The following is a 21,075-nucleotide window of genomic DNA, read 5'->3' as shown; positions in this document are numbered from 1 at the left end:
GTCGCCATAGCCCCTATCTGTGACCAACAAAAAGCATCAAGCCCATTTCCATCTTATCTCTCCCCATTGGCGGCAGTCTGAGGCGATCGATAACAGAGGGAACTTTGAAGGCTACAACACCGTGTCTTACTTTTCTCAGGTTTTAATTTACTTCACGTGATATATTAACTTGACGAAGTGAACTTGACGCTTGAAATCATCGGAGACATTCCTTTCCCGGATTGGTGTAATAAAAGTGTTATTAAACGCTTTACTTGAATCTACTTATAAGGCCTAAATAAAAGGTAAGCTTTGTTTATTTGTTTTATTATCGCACCTCTAGAATTGTTCACAATCCCGGTTCCAGCAGTAGGCCTAGCCTATGCCGTACTAATACAGAACTTCTGAGGACTCGAGCTGTTTCTTTTTCCATTCTGGTTTTCATAGTCCTCGCCCACTGTACCGAGATAATCGAAATCATGTGTTTGTATGGGCTTTAGTTCTGACCGATCACTTCGCGTGCGACCAAGGTCCGCGCACCTTCAGGCGGAAAACCACGGCCCGGCTCCACCAAACGCGCAGCCTCGAGCGTGGCGCTTGCCTCCCATTCACTTTGTATTGGAGTCGTGCTGGTCGCGCGCTCGCGCGGGATTCCGGGAAGCCTGGCGTGCGGGCGGTGGATCGCGGAGCGTTGTAAGGGGCGGGACAAACATGAACATCAAAACTTTGTGCACATGAGCGCATCTTGCAGCACGGGTTCGGCTTTGCGACTAGACAATCGACATTCAGTTAGCACTGGCGGACCATACGGACTCGTGGTGGATTTAATTTCCTGGTTTTAATAACTGCCATTGAAAAAGTGGTAAACTCCCACAAGCAGCCAAGAGGTTGCGGGGCATTGCAGCAACGCGTTGTCAAAAAAGCTGTTATGGGAAATGTTCAAACGAGTATTTGAGACAGGCGATGGTTAATATGCAGATCTTCCCCTTTGCATTACGAAATTAGGTAATGCAAAGAAAAAAAATATATATATCGTTCACCAATGGGTGAACGATATTTTTTTCCTGCGCAAAATACCCCTAATGTCTGTACTCGAGAAAGCCTTGTTCACACTACCTCCGTCCATCGACGGATCTCATTGACTTTGAATGGGGCGATCGCGAAATGCATTTTGGGTCCGTCCGTCCATTCGGCTCTGTGGCCTGCGTCAAACAGTTGAGAAATGTTCAACTTTTCAGTCAGCGCCGGATCCGTCGGCTAATTTAGATCGCGGTTATGCAAATACGCAGACGGATCCCATCCGACAGACGGATGGGATATTGCGCTCATGTGCACGAAGTTATGATGTTCATGTTTATGAGTGGGGACTAGCCCCAACTAGTCCCCACTCATAACCAAAACAACGTTTCCAGTAATCGTTGGGTTTCCCCCTCTAAATTGCTTGCAGGGGGACTTCGCTAAGTTTATGTAACCAGGCTTGGCAAGGAGTTACAATGCCATATTACATTAAGGAAATATCAATTTAATAAACATTTCATTATAAATCGTTGCCAAGAACTATGTTGGAAATCGCAGGTAAGGCAATCGGGAGCAGAGACGTGCAACAATTTTAACAATACAGTTATTATTATTATAACAACAGGAACTCTAACAAATAGGCTCAAGAATACAAATATGAGAGACACAAGCAGCGACCAGTGAGCCACGGCTATAAACAGGGGAAGTTATGAAGGGGACTGACTACCCACCTTTACTTCGTGCTCGACTAGATAAAAGCTGAAAACACACCGCAAAAGATAAAAAGGGGAAGGAGGCAGTGTCAAATTATGTGCACTTACACAATACGGCAAACGGAAAAAAATATATTTGGGATGTGCAGCCACAGTTCTGCAATCTTCACTTGCCGAGTTACTACAGTACTGAACCACTGCATAAAGTAAAGGGAAGGGACAGAGTAACTCCTACCTTTAGTGGTATCAGGTCGTCCCGCTCTCATCGGATCCCCTCAGCTCTTATCATCGAGCTGAGAAACCTTGAGGGAGTGGGCGTACGGTACTGTTGACTGTAACTCCATGTGAAGGTCCACTATCAACCACCAGAGGACATTCCTGCAAATGAAGGCCCAAGCGCAGGATGAAAATGACCCTCCACACCCTCTGAATCTAAACTAGCTCCCCAATACAATAGAAGCTGTCGTTTTTCAACCTCCCTTATGAAATAACACTCCAAGACATCTCGCCTGTCTCTGTCGGTCTGCAGTCCTGCCATGAGCGTGTTCTCCAAGGCCACCAGCAGCTTCGTGCGGCAGATGCAGGGCGACTTGGACGGGAGTCTGATCCATGTCTCCCGCCCCCACGACTCACAAAAGCTGGTTCCCTTGGCGGTGGTCGTGAAGCGCAACCGCTACTGGCCCTGGCAGAGGCCCAAATACCAGCCCTCTGACTTCATCCTCAGGGACTTGTTGCAGGGCGATGCAGCTTTTGATCCTGGTAAACTGTACACGCACACACATACACAGTTACACACACACATACACAGTTACACACAAACATACACATACACAGTTACACACATACACAGTTACACACAAACATACACAGTTACACACACACATACACAGTTACTCACAAACACACACATGCACAGTTACACACACACATACACAGTTACACACAAACATACACAGTTACACACACATGCACATTTACACATACACACACACACACACACACACAGACACACAAACACACACACACACACACACACACACACGCGCGCGCACACGCACACACCTACACACACGCACACACACACCTACACACACAAATACACATAACCACTCAATATCCCATCTTCTCTCTTCTCAGATGTGACTGAGTCACCCTTCATCAGCTACAATGAAACTTCTAGAGATGACAAGAGTGGCAATTGGAAAGCTAAGGCAGACATGGTCCAGGTAGACGTGGAGGGAGAAGGATCCTCCAAGCGGAAGTTATCGTTTGGAAATCTTCAGAACCAGAAGGTGACCGTGAAGAGGCTTCTAGAAGACTGCCGTGACAGGTAAGCCACGTAGATGAGGTGTTTAGTGAATGAACTAATCCTAGGAAAAAGGAGCGCAAGCTTAACAAAAAAGAAGCAATGCAACATTTTTGCTGTACCAGCCTCCCATTTCTATCCGACTAAATAGTCACTTCTGCTTCCTCATTTTGTGCTCCAGTCTCTCAAATCAATTTACCAGGCTCTTAGTTAGTTTGTTATGGAACAAACCTTCCCACCTTGTTTGAACAGCATGCTAGTCCACGCTTATTAAGAAAACAATGACGGACCAATGATAGAACCCAAACCCCAACACTTATTCCATACATTAAAAAACAGAAAAGATAAATTCTCCCAAGATTTACTGGATCAAATTCATATCTTATCAGCATACAAATATCGTAATTGTGAGGTCTCACACAAGAGGGGTGGGACCAAATGTAAACAACAGTTGCATTGAAATTCCAATGAATCCTCTCTCCTACAGGAAGCTGGACATGAGGCATATTCTGGTACAGCAGGTTCAGAAGAGGAACGAGGTGCTTGCTGTCCTGAAAGAGAGGGTCCTCACTACCACGCCCTGTGGCATCACAGAGACCCAGAAGAAACAGGGCTCCTGCATGGGGGTGCTGAACTTAATGGGCATGCTGGGAACCGAGGTGTGTGTGTGTGTGTGTGTGTGTGTGTGTGTGTGTGTGTGTGTGTGTGTGTGTGTGTGTGTGTGTGTGTGTGTGTGTGTGTGTGTGTGTCTGTGTGTGTGTGTGTGTGTGTGTGTGTGTATGTGTGTAGGTAGGTAAATTGGGAGATTTTTGTGTTAAATGTGTGTGTGTGTGTGTGTGTGTGTGTGTGTGTGTGTGTGTCTGTGTGTGTGTGTGTGTGTGTGTGTGTGTGTGAGTGTGTGTGTGTGTGTGTGTGTGTGTGTGTGTGTATGTATGTGTGTTTGTGCGTCTGAAGATGTAGGTCAACAGGGGGGGTTGTGTGTGTGTGTGTCTGGGTGTGTAAAGCATTGTTTTAGTAGTTCAATGAGTTGTAGCTCATGCACTTTTTGTGTGTTTGTTTGTGTGTGTTTGTGTGTTTCTAGATCAGTGTGCAGGAGAGTTTTTCTGTGAACGTTGACAGGGACATTTCCCTGGAGATTCCAGCTCAAACAGTCATCGCCTACAGCCTCCTGGAGCTAGAGATTCAAAAAGGTGGAAACTTTAGTAAGTATATACATTATATGTGTGTGTGTGTGTGTGTGTGTGTGTGTGTGTGTGTGTGTGTGTGTGTGTGTGTGTGTGTGTGTGTGTGTGTGTGTGTGTGTGTGTGTGTGTGTGTGTGTGTGGGTCTGTGTTAGTTGGTTCAAATGTTCGCGTTTACATGTCTGAACTCTTACCACTGCTGTGTTGTATTAATTTCATTATGAATGAATTACAGGTAATATATTTATTATTATATTAAATATTATATTTATACATGAATGTATTGGTGTGTGTGTGTGTGTGTGTGTGTGTGTGTGTGTGTGTGTGTGTGTGTGTGTGTGTGTGTGTGTGTGTGTGTGTGTGTGTGTGTGTGTGTGTGTGTGTGTGTGTGTGTGTTTTCAGAGCTATGTCTGCAACCCGAAACGTTTGGAGGATTTGAATCGGATTCAGGGACCTCCTCTCCGTCATTTGACACCGTTGACCAGCAGCGTGTGGGGAATGGCATCGACTTAAGCAGGATCCAACCTCCGAAAAGAGCCCCTCTAAGTGCATTGAACTCTGGTGTGTATCACTTTGAAGTATTTATTTCACATTGAAAGGTAATTGAGGCCTGCCACGCCCATCACATGAAGGGAATGGTCAAAAGTTGATCACGACCGAACAACAAGTAAGGGCAAGAAAAATAGCAATGGCTATACAGTGTATTATGCAGATCTATGCATAGTTTATAGTATTAACGAAGTTAAGTTTAAATTTACTAAAATATAGGAAACATATCATTCTCTCAGTGTGTAGACAAACTCTTTGGATGGCTGTTTTGAACTTGAAACACTAGACCCTGTCGGTCTCTGAGTCTGTATCGTTGTTCCCTACAGAGTTACAGAAGCAGGAGGAGTCTCTGTGTCTGCTGGCAGAGCTCCCAGTGCGGAGGTGCCTGTTCGAGATGCTGTTCAAGAGCCTGGAGGATAGGGACACGCTGTCACTGCAGGAGCAAGCGGTCAGATATCTGTTACTCTGCGGTTGTTTAACCAGAGTTCTAAAGGCTCTACCGTTCTGTGATGAAATGATATAGGGCTGTCTTCTGGCTTTACTAAAAAAAAATCTGTTACCAACCTTAATTTCTCAAAATACCTTACGTGTACCAATTCTGCCGAAGGGCATTTAGCGTGAACGCACTGTCGCCGAATGCGTCTTGTGGAATCAATGCACATTGTGTCGGTTCTGAGATTGTGGACAACGTTTGAATTGCCATACAAGTATTATGCAAATATCTTCTCACAAAAACCCAAACTGTAGTACTATTGTTTACCTACATGGCATTCAGGCTCACGTGAAATGCAGGAAGGTAATAACGGTCTGATCACAGATGGGTATTGCCTTTCAAGCTCAGAGCAAATGTTATCTGTTTTTCCAACATTTTCTCATTGTGGCTTTCGGTAGCTATTCTCGTAACCAACGACAATTCAACATCTCCGGTTCTCACAGTTGGCAGATTGGTGTTGTAGAGCAGGTGTGCTGGAGTTACAACCACAAAGTATGAATGCCCCTTCCTGTGCCTTGCTGGATCTCCTCTGCCTGGTTCCAGCCATCCAATCAGAGAATGGCTCAGCTGCAGAATGTAGCCCACCTCCCCAGCTGACTGCTGTACACCTATTGGTCAGCGCAATGGAAGGTCAGGAGTGTGAAAGTTAGAAAGCACTTTCACCAGTAACCTCCCACGTTACGATAATTTATAATCATAAGGTTACTATAGTAACTCACCAACACAATAAGTTTTGCCCTCTTCTGAATTTGTCCAGTATTTGAACATTATTCCCCCATTTATCCATGGTATTGACTGGGTGTGGTGTGATATTGTCTTATTCCTAGCGTTGCCCGATGAAACGCTCTTCCAGCTGACCCTGTGCTCTCCTGAGATTCTGCAGGCCATTGATGAACTTGTGAGTTAAACTTCCATATGTGTACGCGTATGTGTGTGCTTCTATCTGTGTCTGTTTGTTTTTGCTTGTGTGTGTGAGAGTGTGTGTGTATGTGTGTTTGCATCCGTGTGTGTGTGTGTGTGTGTGTGTGTGTGTGTGTGTGTGTGTGTGTGTGTGTGTGTGTGTGTGTGTGTGTGTGTGTGTTTGTGTGTGCATAGGAGGGAGTGTGTTTGTGTCTGTCAAATTGTCTTTCCTGCATGCATGGAGTTAAAGAAGACCTTTCACATTAATTATCATGATGCTCTTGTCCTTACCATAGATTTGTCAATTAAGAGGGAGCTGTCAACCTCTGCCTGACAACTCTGTTCCGGCCATCCTATTGGAGGAGGACGGAAAGACCTGGAAGTTGTTGGAACAGTTGCTCCGCTCGTCCAACGTGACTCTGGAGAGGGTGAACGACGGGCTGAGGGCAGAGACAGGAAGTGAGGAGGGTGACCTGCCATTGGTCCTGTGCCTCACTATAAGAGGCCTATCATCTCTTTGTAATGGGGATGACTAACATGTGTATTAAATGGGATACATTTAATACACATGTTAGTTAGATACATTTAAGACTTTTCATTCATTGCAGTTTCTTTATTGCAAGATGTACGAAACATTTTGTATTATTTGTTATACTCAGCTATTATATGTCATACAGCATGTGACATATATATATATAAAGCTATTTAACATCTAAAATACATGTTGTATAATTGTTACATGTTAAAATATATAACAGATTATTAAGCTATGCACTGCTTTTAAGCTAATTTTAAGCTAATTTTAAGCTATTAAGCTATACATTTAATGTTAGAAATGTTCAATGTTCAGCATTGTGCAAAATTAAACATTTGTTAAAATAACCAATTTAGCCCTGACTGTGTCCCCTAGTCACACATTTATAATTTTCCCTGAAATGATAAAAAAAAAACGTTCCTCTTATGTTTTTTTTTATAGAGATTCCTTACATTTGAATGTATTTTCTGTTAAAAATCTTACTGGTGGTTTTAATACAACTTTTTTTGCAATCATGTGTGCTGGTTATTTATGTGTGTTAGTTATCTTGTCGTTAGGCCTACTTCACTACCAAAGCGGGGTTTGGTTCCTGTCGTGAACAATGGTGGAGGAAGTCACACCAGATGATGATTACAACCATGCATTATTAGGTGACTGCTGCATGCAGCGCTCAACTATTGTTAGGTGAGTGCTTCATGCAGTAAGACTTCTTCAGGTAGATCCTTACCTTAATACGCTCGCAATGAAAACGCTGTCGTCAAGTGCCGCTGCTGGCCACTTGGCTGCACTACTGAGCAAATGCGTTGTGTAGGCCTATTATGATTATTACATTTCATGTCCTGGCTATTGATTACACCGATAGTAATCGTTTAAGGCGAGTTCAGTTACAATCAGTTCAGTTCTGTTCAGTTTAACTTTATTGTACCAAAAAGGGAAACTTGTCTTGCAGTCAGGTACACATAAAAAACACAACAAGGACACATGACAAAGAGATAGACACGGGCTAATATATGTTAAAAAAACGGTCATACTTATCTAGTCATCAGATACATTTACAGGTATGTGCAAAGAATTGTTCAAATTGAGCAAACAAATTGCGCTAGGGATAAAATAGTTCTTTGTCCTATTGGACTTAAAAAGAGGGACTCTTAGTCGCCGGCCTGAGGGAAGGGCCTCAAATGAACAATGAAGGGGGGGATTTTTACACTCCAATATATAGCCATTGCTTTCTGAGTAACCTGCTTCTCATAAATGTTCAGCAAGGATACTTGTGGACAGTCCATCAACTTCCCGGCCACCTTCACAATATGGCTGAGGTTGTTTTTGTCCCTAAGGCTGATGCCCCCATACCAGGCATAAAAGAAAAAATGAGAACAGATTCTATAAAATTTCTGAAATAAAGACAAACCTTATCGACATTAAAGGACTTAAGCTTCCGAAGGAAGTTGCCCCTTCTTACAAATAGTATCAGTATTAACGTCAAATTTGAGTTTATTGTCTATCATTGTTCCCAGATATTTCTACTGGCCAACCATCTCTATGCAGTTTCCATTTATATATGTAGATGGTGAAAAACAAGATTGGTTTCTTCTAAAATCAATGGCCATATTATTTTCTTTGATATTAGTTAAGCTGAAGAAAAGACTTGTCACACCAACCGACAAACTCATTAACCACTGGCCCATGCTGAGATTCATGTTTATGCAGTAAACTAACAATAACTGTGTCATCAGCAAATTTCAGGATGTGTCTATTTATATGCTGACTTCTAAAGTCATTAGTGTAGAGGATATACAGTAGAGGGGAAAGTACACAACCCTGGGGAGAGCCAGTGGAAGAGACACGCCTTTCCGAGAGACAACCATTTACCTTTACTCGTTGTGTTCTGTTAGTTAAGTAATCCATAATCCAGCTCACAAGATTACTCTCAAGATTAAATTCTGATAGTAGTTTGCTGACCAAAACATGGTTAGTGGAACATGGATAGTATTAAAAGCAGAAGAAAAATCTAAAAACAAAAGCCTGGCGTGTGTGCCCGGACCATCTAGATGACTGTACAGGAGATTTAGTAGTGTAATCTGGGCATCCTCCACCCCTCTTCAAGACCTGTAGCCTGTAGGCAAATTGCCTTGGGTCCAGGGCCTCACCCACCCTTAACAACCAGAGGGTTGTCAAGGGTCAAATTACTTCATGACCAGTGAGGTCAGTGCCACTGGTCTGAAGTCATTTAAACTCTTTGTAGTGTTGGTCTTTGCCACTGGAACAATAATGGACTCCTTCCATGCCTTTGGGACCCTTCTCTGTTCCAAGGATATCTCAAAAATATCAGTGAACACCCCACAGAGCTGTTCTGAACACCACTTTAACAATCTCCCAGTAATACCATCTGGACCCGGACTTTTATTGACTTTATTTCTCTTAAATACTGACCTAACATCTTCTTGTGAAATTGAGAATGGTGTGGACTTTACCAGAGCTTGCTCCTCAGTTAATTTCTCATGTTCATCTGAAAAGTCATGAATGTCAAAAAGTGTTCAATGCTTCAGATAAATCGCTATCACTCTTATACATTGGGATATGGACTGGCTTGTTTTGTGTTTTATGCAAACCTGTCATTCTTTTAACACCATCCCATGCTGCCTTCAAGTTGTTACTTCCCAGTCTCTCCTCTATCTTATTTTTATATTGTAATTTATCCCTCTTGATTTCTGCCCTGACCTCCTTAGTTGCCTCTCTATTTTCATCCTCATCCCCCCACACACACACACACACACACACACACACACACATACACACACACACACACACACACACACACACACACACACACACACACACACACACACACACACACACACACAACCTCTTGCAGGCAGACTCAGAATCTTGAGCCCATTTATTAGGGAACAGGTGTTATCGGGATTCCATCACTGCAATCCCAGAATCCTTGTGAAAGTCTTCCCTTTTTTTTTTTAAATGTACAATGGCATTTTATTCTACATACAAAACAACCATAGTATTTTTCAGGAGTCCACGACCACCCTGCCCGTTTTGACACACAAAAGCAATTTGACACTTCTGGGATGAGCCAATGATTCATCTGTTTGGAAGGTTTTGTTGGAGACAAACAAAGAATCTTCCGGCAACAGATGTGACAGCTGTGACTGCTCTCTCTCTCCTTCGTCTGCTGGGTCCTCTGTGTTTGCCTACCTGCTACAGGTAGCCAGTGGGCGGGGCTGAGAGGCTTGTCAGCTGATGAGGTGCACCAGTGCAGGTCTGCCACGCAGGCTTTAGCCAGTCTCTCTCTCTTTCCACAGAGGCAGGTGGGCTTGGGTTCTGTTTAGGGTGGTTCCTTAAGGTTTTGGACCTTTGGATTGGTTCCATGTTTTGTTTTATGTTAACACTATTCAACATCCCAACAGCACACTTTCCACTGCCCATATACATAGGCTAGTCGAAATAATTGTGTGTTTGGTCAGTAGTTCAGTTGGTTGGTCACATATGTTGGTTTGCTGTTCAGGTTTGGTTTGTTGCATTTTGTTTGGGTATTTCCAACATGGTAAAGATGGTTTGTTGTTCCCAGTATTTGTTTTGTCTGTCTGGGTAAGTTTCCTCCGTTCTGGCTCGGTCGGTCCTTGTGATTTTGGTACTGGTTTTCTGTCCAAACCATATAATCGCACATTTTCTAATCTTCCATACGCTACACTAATCCCTTTACAGATTTCATGATACTTACTTTATTCTAATAAATAACTTTATCCCTTATCATGTGTGGATCCCGATCTTTGCTCTGACCCGAGCCTCGTCTTAATGCAGCCAAGGAGATGGAAGAGCGTTATGAATAATTATTAGATGATTGTGTTGTACAATGAAAGACAGTAAAGATTCAATATGAATGGCAAAATAAGGATGGGATTTTATTTGAACAATAAAATATGTGTTGGGCAAATTATAGAGAGGCTGAGATTATAGATTTCATATTCAAAAGGCGAAGGGGTGAAAAAATGTAAGAAATATATTTAAGAAATATAGGCCTACTCAAAGCCCAAATCATTGATATCATACCCTATCCAATAATAAAGAAATTTGAATTTGAATGGTAACAATTCCGTTAAATCCTCGTCCTCGTTTTGAACGTCTCACTCATGGCAGATCAGTGTGTTCTTTCTGATTAGCTCTTAATTGAGATCACCTGTCACGCACCCCTTTATTAAAGGTGAACACAATGGGTTTGGTTTACTTTTCGCATCGGCCTGTGTCAATCGAGTTTGAGTTTAGTGAGGGTTGAAACTTTTCGATCTAGATTGCAGATCACTATTGTCACTTTATACAAACTGAAAGTATGCGTTGTTGCGTGTTTGTTTTTGTGGGCATTTGACTGAACAGCCCAGACAAATATTGCTCCCAACATGGCACTTCGAAACAGACCACCGCAGTGAGTAAAAGTTATTTTCCTTTATTAATTGTTGACGTTTTTGGGCTGTCTCCTCAGACACAAGCCATCAGTATCCCTGCTCTTTGCACCTTGACATGCATGTCGCCGCTGTTTGTTAACCTAGCTTTGCTGATTTGTATCTTGTGATGTGTGTGTGTTTTTCTTAACAGGTGTTAGATGACTGACAAGATCTATGGGGGGGCCCCCTTTGGGCCCCCCCATACCAACTTAGTCTTCAAAGGAATCTTGTGCCATGGGACTCCAGTGTCTTCAAAACATCCTCGGAATACATGTGTATGAATGGTCCACCGAAGGGTTGATCTGGAAGCCACCATGGTCCACGCAGTAATCTGCTGCGTGGGCCGTAGTGGCTTCCAGAGCCATCTTTCGGTCTTGGTCAGGATTTGTTACAGTTGCCCTTCAATGTAGCAGGCTACGGGTTTCTGAAGAAGCCTGCTTTACGTAGCATTGGAGTACAAATATTGTGCAAAATGCTCATGTAATTGCACTAGCACTAGTAACCTGTAGATTAGCTTAGTTTAACGTCATTCCATGCTGTCTCTGTCAAATGTGTGGCTTACTTTAAGTCCACAAGGCCCTCTGGTAAACCATGTTGGAACACCCCTGGACAAGGTGATTAGTCACTGGGTGTGTGCTAAAGATTTGTTCCATTTTTCACTAGTTGGTTAAGGTTTGGTAGAATTGTTTGGATGCTAGCGACGTGAAGGCGTATACATGTACAAGAGCCTACCGTGGCCAGACCACAGTTGCGACGGCCACGGCCAGATGGCCTAGTGTGAGTGCAACCTTGATTGCATTTGTATACTGTTTACCATTGGATGTTTATGCAATTTGGCTTAATTCATCCGCAGTAAAGCTGCATTTGACTATTCCACGGTCGTTTGTACAGGCTTTCAATTGTCAATGTTGACTAGTTTGTGGGAAGTTTTTTTGTTTTTTTTACCCTTGCTTACAATCCAACGGTTGTGACCACTTATGCAACTGGGCTGTGAACCTTGCAATTCTAGTTGCATATTTGTACACGCAAGCTTGTCCATTTCTATCGCCATCACTAACACTAGCTTCAGCATTTCCTTGTAGGCCATTAGCTGACTTGTGTATTGGAGCGATGATTTGGGTATTTTAAGATGCTTGAAAACCTAAAATAAAGCAAAATGCGTGTCTGGTGTGCAAGAGCCAATTTGTTGGCTTGCAGTAGTCGAGGAGTTGCCGTAGGTCGTAAGCCATCTGGAGGTTCTGGCAATGGAGGCTTGTGGTAGATCTGCCATCCAAGAAAGGTTAATTCTTCTGAAGCATGATTAATAGTTTAGTAAATTGAATCTATTCATATAGAACTATAAAATCCAAGACTGCAGCCAGTAACTTGGATCGCAATATGTGGAAAGTATTAGTCTTCATTTGTAACAACAGAATAATTAACATGACTAACTGGGTTTCTTCCATTTTCTAACTAGGGGGACTTGACTGGTGAGTCTACTGGATTAATCAGTAGCGGTACTTTGCCCAACAGATTTGATGGCATGACTACAGGGTGACAAAGACAATTATTCCCTGCCTATCAAAAGAGACTTCTAAAACATATCTGCCAGAACAGTTCCTATACTTTTTGTATAATTTGGTCATGCTGCAAATTTACTTTTTGTAGTTGCTCCATATTTAGTTCTTTGACAGCCTCAGCTGCTAGAAAAGTCTATTCAAATCGGCTAAATATAATGAACTAAATTAATAGCCATGAAAAACTATTTAAAGATTTGTATGCAAAAAAATTCTGCTCAATTTGTGGTCAATGAAACTCTGAAATTGTTTAATTTGATAAAACACAACTATGGGTTAAAGGTATTTGCTTTGGGCATCTTTTGATATTTTTAGAATCTAGCTCCATTGCCGTTAGAAATGGTGTCTCCCAGTACTGCAAAGTGCTTCCACAAGTTTAAAAAATGGGCAGCAAAGGAACTGCCAACTAAATCTATTTAACATGGGTAGAAAGTTTCCATGGAAGCTCTTGGCTGCTGGTTCCCAACACAGCTCCACTGTTAGCCTGTGACCTTGCGTTTAACTTTTTTTGACTTTTGGTGACTTTCACAAAAGAGAAATGAACTGGTTAATACAATAAACAAGACATTTCATGGTACCATTTTGAACTGTTTGTGGATATTGCATTAGATCCATATGCTTGAAACTTTTCAATAATGCATATCAACGAAACAATGAAATAAATAGTTCAAGCAATTTGTGGGACTTTATACTGCTTTTACATTATTACTCATTTTGGGCGTTATTTCAGTCTCTCCAACCTGCAGGTCCTGCGAAGTATCATGTGAATGGGAATATTCTATAAATGTCTTTATCATTCGTCTCAACACTTCTGCTGCAGCCGCTGTTGCAGCGTATGAGTCCTTTGAGACCCCCTTTGATAAAAGGGGTTCTCAAATGTTGACCGTCAGTCACCTATTGCATCACTTCCTTTAGGGCTTCGGCCTCCTAATTGATCATTATAGTATAATTGAATGCCCTCTTTCATATATATGATACCTCCACCACTGGGACGTGGCAACAATTCTCCAAATCCATATGGGGGGGATGCTTGTGGACAGTAGGGGTGTATACTCGACATAAATAGGAAGCAAACTCATCTCATAAATGAGTAATGACATCTCACAAATATTTATTTAATAAATTGTTTCAATTTATAATAATCCAAAATCCAATGGCAAAACCCGTTGGCTTTTTGTCGAGGGAATCCAGGGCGACGCTCACTTCCGGGTTGGCCAACATACGTCATCCCTCCACCACTCTACTGTAAAAACACATGTTCAAGTTGAATGAGAATAATAATAATTCTGCCATAGTATTTATTTAAGGGGGGGAGGGGGGGGATAAAAGTCTTTTGGCCATTTGTAGTGTTGATCAGCAGAGAAATAATTTGTCCGCAAAGACGGTGACGTCGCTTAGCAACGGAAGACGCTGGGGTAGACAAGTCACCGGACTACTACCCATGCAAGTGAACGGAGCGTTCCACGGCATTGAGAAGACCCGTGTAATAAAGGCCTATAATATTTATGTTTATGGCATATATTTCTCCTCAGATTAGGCCAATAAACCAATGGTAAAATAAAAATAAAAACGCTCGATCAAAGGCCCGGCCCGAGTATAGTGGTGGGAAATATCGGCCCGACCCGGCCCGCGTCGGGCTCGGGCTCGGGCAGAGAATCTAAACACTGACTGGAACTACTTAGCAGGTGTCTGTAGGGCTATATCTGAGGTGCGTTCAAGTTCAGCGAACATAGGCGAACGTTCGCAACGAACGCGTTGACATTAAACAATTAATTTTGAACGATTTTTTTTTTAACACCGTTCTAAACAAACTGTAAACGAAAAAAATGGATACGAAGGCCATGGTATTAGCGGCAGCCTCCATGTTAATGGAAGAGTTTACAGAAGAGGGTTTGCAAGTGGTCGACCTCGTTGAAAGCCTACTGCAGACAACCAGTACGGAAAATTCAAGAATAGAGGGCTACGTCACCGAAGTTGTACTGTGGTAGAAATTAATGAGTATATTCTATGGTAAACCATGATTATTATTAGGCTTGTATATCTAATGGTAGAAAACATTTAAAGCGTCTCTGGATTCTTATCCAGGGCTGGTCACGAGGCCTGGGTGTCTTGGGTCAGAGCAGGAGTTGGGGCCCAACCCCAAGAGCAGGAAGCTACTGAGACAATGCATGCTGACTCCACTTCCTGGGTCCTCGACTATCTCAGTGACCCATAGGCGCAGCGGCCATATACATTGTGGGGTACAAGTCCCCCCCAATGTTCAGATATGCCCAAAATGTCCCCCCCAATAAATCGCTGGGAATAGAGATAAAGCAATTCAATATTTCTATGGGTAGAACACTTATGTTTTCCCTGAAGTACACTCCGTTCGCTGAACGCATCTCTGCACAGAGTGCGCGCCGCACACCCTAAATAACTCAATCCGATTCCATCTACAGCTCTTACAGCCAATGAGAATATGGCTGTTCGGGCAAGCTAGCCAATGGGATAGATCCATGATTTGATTCGTCCCCGCACGTGCGGCTCGGTGACGGTGACTTGTCACTCGATTGCATTGGTCATCAACCGTCTTTTTTACATGACCACGGAATCAAAAACATCAACAACAGCAAATGAGTGGCGTGTTACGATCGAAAACACAGGTAAGTTATGAAGCTTTTGATAGTGTCTCTCAAATTTCGTGGGTTGTTGTCACTTCTCTAGCGAGCAGCATCATTAGCTATGTGTTACCTATGTAATAAGCCAGCTAGATGACGTTGGCCCCGGCCCCATTCCGTAATTCCAACGCCTCATTATGCCGACGTCTCAATGTTCCGAAATGTTCCCCATTAGATCTAAATGCATGGGCAGTTTGGTTTAAAATGTGCTGGGGACAGAGATGCATTCGGAAGTGCATTTTCAGAAGTGCTGGATGCACTCGTTTTTCTCTCTATAGTGCAGTCAATGAAAGGTTCTGAAAGACGGCATACCCATAGCTAATACTAAGGAATACAATGTATACAAAATCTGTCTGGCACGTTTTATGAAGAAAACGTTTCCAAAAAGTATCGGACATATGACCCACTATGTTCTGCTCCATGTATCCAATGTTGACAACGTGACATGACATGGCTAAGCTACCAACATAAACAAGAGGAGCTAGGAAAGGAAATTAACTGCGTGTTCAAGTTCAGAATGGGGCAAACGTGCACACAGCACTACAAAAGTCGTCAAGATTGTATTTGGTGCTGCTTAGTGTGAGAGAGAGAGAGCCAGAGAGCCAGAGAGAGAGGCCTGATTCACAAATTAACAAATGCCAGTGACAGTAAAGGTGTTGGCATGCTGTAACAAATATGCATTAGCAACCTTTGCTGGTTTAAGTGAATTCACCATCCCAGTGGCGCAAAAAGTGGGTATGCACTATATGCGGGGCATAGGGGCGCCGCACCAGAGGGGGCGCCAAAGCGATGGAAGTAAAAAAAATTAGTCGGCATTTTCTGTTTTTAACAGCGTTTGTGTACGTGATATGATGATCAATAACAGAGGAACGTCACTGATAAGGCGCCCCCCCCCGCTCCTTCGCGTCCCTCCCCCCTCCTCCGCACACGGCGCTCCAGTGGGCTCCCCCTGGACCACGCCCTGGAGGCGAGCGCCAGAGTGTCTTCATTTGAACAGTATTGTCATCTGATGACACGTACCTCAATATGGAGAGGCAGAGAAGAAAGCCCTCAGGGTCACAACATAGAAAAAGAAGGATTGGGAAGGAGAAAGGGTGCGCAGGGATGAAGAAATCTTTTCAAAGTGTTTGAAAGACAGTTGTTTTTATGTCAGTGTATCAAGAGGAGGCTTGTAAATATTCAGGTTGGCTAAATCTACTAGTAAAACAACAGGCTACTGTTGTCCTACAATATCACGGATCATAACAAGAAAAATAATGGAACTTGTTTGTGGTTATTTTGTTTTACTTCAATCTCTATGCAAGTCTTTGTTTTATGTCAATAGACCCAGTAAACCGGTTTGGTGAGGCTAGAGTTGTTGACACGTTCCTTGTGGTGGGGAATAATAACTGGCAGTGTCTTTCAAAGATACTGAAGCACCATCAAACAAGTGGTTACCACATAAATGCTTATCTGATGTGGAAAGAATTGAAATCCCGCTTATGCCTAGGTAAAACTATTAGCGAATTGCAGAGAGCCTGTTGACTCGAGTGATCGACTGCATACTCTTCCTTGCAGAAAGAAACCTGCCACTGAGGGGGACAAAATGCACAGTTAGGAAATCCTAGAAGTGGACATTTTCTGGGTATCCTTGATCTCTTATGCCGCGTTTCCACTGCAGGGTGCGGAACGGATCGGTTCGCAAAGGTGCGGTAGGGAGGGGACTGTATAGCCCAGCTCAGTTCCGAGGTCGCGTTTCCACCGCCGACAGTACCCTTTAAGGTAGGCCGGATGTCAATCACCGCGGCAGCTACGTAAACATCGTAAACAACGTCTTCCTCCCCAAGAATGCAGAGGAACGTCTCCACCTCCTTGTTCGCCCAAGCAAGCGTTTTACGGGACATGTTAATTGTAAAGAATAATACCTCGAGGCTACTGTTTGTTTGTTTTTATCCCCACGTCGCCCGGAAGTGATGATTCTGTCGACCAATCAACGGAGGGGGTGTGTAGCTAGAATTTCCCGGGACCCTTTCAGGCATCTCGTCTCGTTTTCAGTACCCCAACGGTGGAGTACTGAAAACGAGGCCAAAACGGGTACAGCTAAGTCCGGGTCACGCCCACTTTTGGCGGTGGAAACGCAACCCGTACCGCACCTTTGCGAACCGATCCGTTCCACACCCTGCAGTGGAAACGCGGCATTATAGCACGGTATGATGTTACTCTGGCAGAGCATCTTAGAAAGGTTGCCTCTAAAAAAAACCCCGGATATCGGTCCTGGTGCACTCAAAATGAATTTTTGATTCAATATCAGAGTGTGTTTTAGGTTTCTGCACCATCCTCTTTAGGGTAACTAGGCTTGGAGGTGTGGAGAGCGAAAGAGAGGAGAAGAGCAAGGGATTGGGAGTAGGAGAAGGGAGGTATTGATGATAGTAGAATCTCATGTTAGCCAGGCCTGCCTCAAAATTGGCTCTGTGTCGCACACACGCACTTGTGTATGTCACCATGGGTAAACCTTTCACATGCACTGTAGGCCTACAAAGTGCACAACCATTTTCAGCACTCCATTTTAGGAACTATCAATGTTGTACATTGTAACAACAAGCCTGCGTGAAGTTTTAACTTGTCTCTCATGATGTTAGTGCTGCTTGTGTTATTTCAGTCGTCATGAGCAAGAGGAAGCAAGAGGGTTGCAGAGACATTCGGCAATTTTTTGCCTCGTCTCAGAAAAGAAGCAAAGTAAGTAAAGAGGGGTGATAAAATGAGAAGTGTTAACCTATCAGTTGTAGCATTACAGTACAGTAGAGTTAATAGACTACAAAAAACTAGTCATAGAATTATTGTCATTCAGATCAAAAGTGGTTTGTTGACTATCTGAGAAAGGAACAGTACTTGTTATCTGATAATATTTCTTCCCTGTGGCATATCCACTTTGGTGGATGAAAGGATAAAAGCAGTGTGTGTCAATCTGGTAGTGACATAGAGGTGAGTAGCCTAGAGGAGTTCTGGAAACTAGTAGAGCCTTGTCTTTTCCTATGTTCAATGCAATTTGTAAGTTACTTTGGATAAAAGCGTCTGCAAAATGATTGTCAAAGAGTAAATATTAATGGTTTAAACCGAATTGTGACATTAGAGCAGAATCCTGTTGGCAGTGGCACTGATGTCTATAGTGTGTTTCAGTAGTCTACTGGTAAATAGTTTGCTGATATCTGTGATATTATTCCTTCCATGTTTCCTCTGTTGTGTTCAGAGTAGAGCTAGTGAGCCAGCGGGAGAGACAGAAAGTTTGGAGGATGAAAGCACAGGGAGAGTTTGTCAATCTAGTGGTGGCATAGAGGTGAGTCGCCTAAGAGAGGAGTAATATGAAAGGTTAAGAACGAATCATGACATTCAAGCAGAATCCTGTTAGCACACATGTATATAGTGTAGGGTTGTCAAAAAAATTTATACTCAGATACTAATCGATTAAAATTAAAAAAAATAATATCGGATTAGATACTTATGTGCAACAGTATCGATACTAAAATCACTGTCTTCATCATCTTCATCTCTTTTTTTTTCTCGCCTCCTTCAGTTGACACACAACTTTACACAGCAGCGTTGCAGTTGCTAATATAGCAATATAATAATTATCAAGTCAAGTTTCATTCAAGGTTACAAAACATTGTATAATGTATGTATTCATAGATTAATCCATTACTAATCAGAAAACATTTAGGTTATGTCCTTGACATGTCTAATTCTTTAACAGTGCATCATTCAATACGGCTAATGGTTCCACCATGAGATTAGCTCAGTGCGCTCTCTCGTGAAACTCATCTATGGTTGAAAATATCAGAAAAAAATCGATGTTTTCTGAGGGGGAACAAAAGTTTTGGGGTGACTTCTATTTAGGTCCATGAGATAGATGCACCTGGTGGGTTTTACTCAACATTGGCAAATGTGATGGTTATGCAATAAGAAATGTAATGGAAGTAAGAACTGGCTGGATTTTGTGTCTTTGTTGTGGTGGTGCAGGTGTTTGTTTGTGTGTGTTTTGTAAAAAAGGCAAAACATCAATGAATGTAATGTGGAAAAAAAAGGACTGGATTGGTTGAAATATTGAGGAGCACAAAATGTTATATTTAATTTAAAAAGTAAAGGAAAACAGAGCTCTGAAGTATATGTGTGTCAACCTTTTCCTAATTTCAAGTCTTCCACACTCCCAGACTGCTTGGTCACATCCAGTATTAAAGTGTTTTAAACATCCATCCCCAAAAAGGTCTTCAAAATTAGGTGCTAGGTATTGAGATTTTGCTCTCAGAGTGCACCAGATTAATGCATGTTCAAAATCTTTGCCTGGGGGGGGGGGCCGGGCCCCGCCCCCAGGCATTTGTCCCCCCCAATGTTGAAACCATGGCTACACCTCTGCAGTGACCATCTGTTTAGAAGAATTTGTGTTTGATTATGTGTGGACAGAAACTGCTGAGTACTGTGCTATTGTGTGTTCAAGAAGAGGCTGGAATCTGTTGACGACCAGTAACTCTATAGACCTACTCAGGCTGTTGTCGTTGTTGTATTTCTGCACGATAAAGTCTTTTGTCAATTCTTGCTCCGGACCCCTCGATTTATTTTACTCTCTCTCTCTCTTGAATTAGTCTAAGTGTTTATATCTCGATTAATCTTCAACAGTACCCACTTACTGCGATATAACGTTCAAATCGCATTTTAGGATGCAAAAGACAACAGTTGAAGTAAGGGTGTAGATAGGCTATATGAAACGTTTTATCTATTGCTTTCTGTGTAGGAAAGGAGTAAATGATTTCAATATAGTTTAGTTTAATGCCATGGCAACGAATGTCACGTAGCCGAAGTGTCTGTGGAGAACTACCTCTTCAGACAGTTTGCCTATGTTCGTAAACGTTTGCTTGCTTATGTTCGTTTAACGGAAAATGTTTAAAATCGTTCGCGAACGTTCGCCTATGTTTGCGATTCTGAACGCACCTCTGGAGTTAATGCACGCACTGCAGCCAATCAGAATCCGAGTATTCCCCCAGACCGTGGTCTAAACAATATTATTCACGAGTTATAAACAACCCCTACACATCAATATTAATGATAACCCTGTGGAAATTGCCATAAGCGAGAGACACAATTTCGCAATTTCAGAATGTCTAATATGAGGAGAACTGGCACTCGCGGGTTAGTTCCGGTTTTCTGGACTGGTTGCAGTAATAATCTTTGACCACGCGGGGCGCTCGTAGGCGAGTCCTGAATGAATGGGAGCCAACGGGGTTTTATCCTCAGAATCCACTTTTCTCACGATGTAATTTTTTGTCAAGTAATTTGAAAGTTTCTATCAAAGGGTGGGGCTAAGATAATAAACTCAGCTGAATATTGCATTTTTTAAGGTCACGTATCTGTTCTAAAAAGGCGTTAAAAACATGCGATGACGTCACACACTGTAATACTGTCAGTGGTACTGCTTTACGGCAGTTTCTAAAGCACTTCCCTTTTTCCGCAACGATTATGAGCCATTTCTTTCTCCTAAAATAGAAACCTGGATTAGAATCATAATTTTAAGACTGCATCAATTTAGTTTACATCAGTAAACAATCTGCTAGAGAGCAGTGTTCTGTTGTTCTCCTCATGCCTCTTCCTTTCTTGATCTCTACAGTCGGACCTTGATGCTGTGACAACGGACAAGTCTTCTTCCTCTGTCCTTTTCCCCTGCATCTGTTCAGTATGTTCAGTGTTCTTAAATCATTTTATTAGTTACT

The 21,075-nt window shown here is 42.6% G+C and overlaps 1 protein-coding gene and 1 long non-coding RNA gene across 3 annotated transcripts; both read left to right on the top strand.

Moving 5' to 3' along the window:
- Positions 1-42: 42 nt before the first annotated feature.
- Positions 43-7,190, top strand: LOC115535705 (gasdermin-E). 2 transcript variants are annotated; one of them, XM_030347122.1, is made up of 10 exons: positions 43-284; positions 2,239-2,468; positions 2,847-3,039; positions 3,503-3,674; positions 4,097-4,205; positions 4,599-4,757; positions 5,072-5,193; positions 5,682-5,868; positions 6,066-6,136; positions 6,435-7,190. In XM_030347122.1, exons 2-10 carry the CDS (start codon positions 2,246-2,248, stop codon positions 6,672-6,674), a joined length of 1,476 nt encoding a protein of 491 aa, XP_030202982.1. In that variant the 5' UTR covers positions 43-284; positions 2,239-2,245; the 3' UTR covers positions 6,675-7,190. The 2 variants fall into 2 exon arrangements, with proteins under 2 accessions (XP_030202982.1, XP_030202981.1); XM_030347121.1 differs by having other exon boundaries at positions 4,097-4,217.
- Positions 7,191-15,041: 7,851 nt separating this feature from the next.
- LOC115535269 (uncharacterized) lies at positions 15,042-19,051 on the top strand. Its single transcript, XR_003974429.1, has 3 exons — positions 15,042-15,325; positions 17,979-18,055; positions 18,567-19,051. It is a non-coding gene; the product is annotated as an uncharacterized LOC115535269 (long non-coding RNA).
- The last annotated feature ends 2,024 nt before the right edge of the window (positions 19,052-21,075 follow it).

The sequence above is a fragment of the Gadus morhua genome, chromosome 22 (genome assembly GCF_902167405.1).
Source record: "Gadus morhua chromosome 22, gadMor3.0, whole genome shotgun sequence".
Classification (NCBI taxonomy): domain Eukaryota; kingdom Metazoa; phylum Chordata; class Actinopteri; order Gadiformes; family Gadidae; genus Gadus; species Gadus morhua.
The sequence above is the reverse complement of the archived record's forward strand: the minus strand, read 5'-3'. Positions and strand labels throughout refer to the sequence as shown.

Excerpts from the sequence above, each read along its gene's own strand:
- LOC115535705 (XM_030347121.1), top strand. The coding sequence starts at position 2,246 with ATGAGCGTGTTCTCCAAGGCCACCAGCAGCTTCGTGCGGCAGATGCAG. Across the intron at positions 3,040-3,502 it reads CTAGAAGACTGCCGTGACAG|GAAGCTGGACATGAGGCATA; the intron begins GTAAGCCACGTA and ends TCTCTCCTACAG. Across the intron at positions 4,218-4,598 it reads TCAAAAAGGTGGAAACTTTA|AGCTATGTCTGCAACCCGAA; the intron begins GTAAGTATATAC and ends GTGTGTTTTCAG.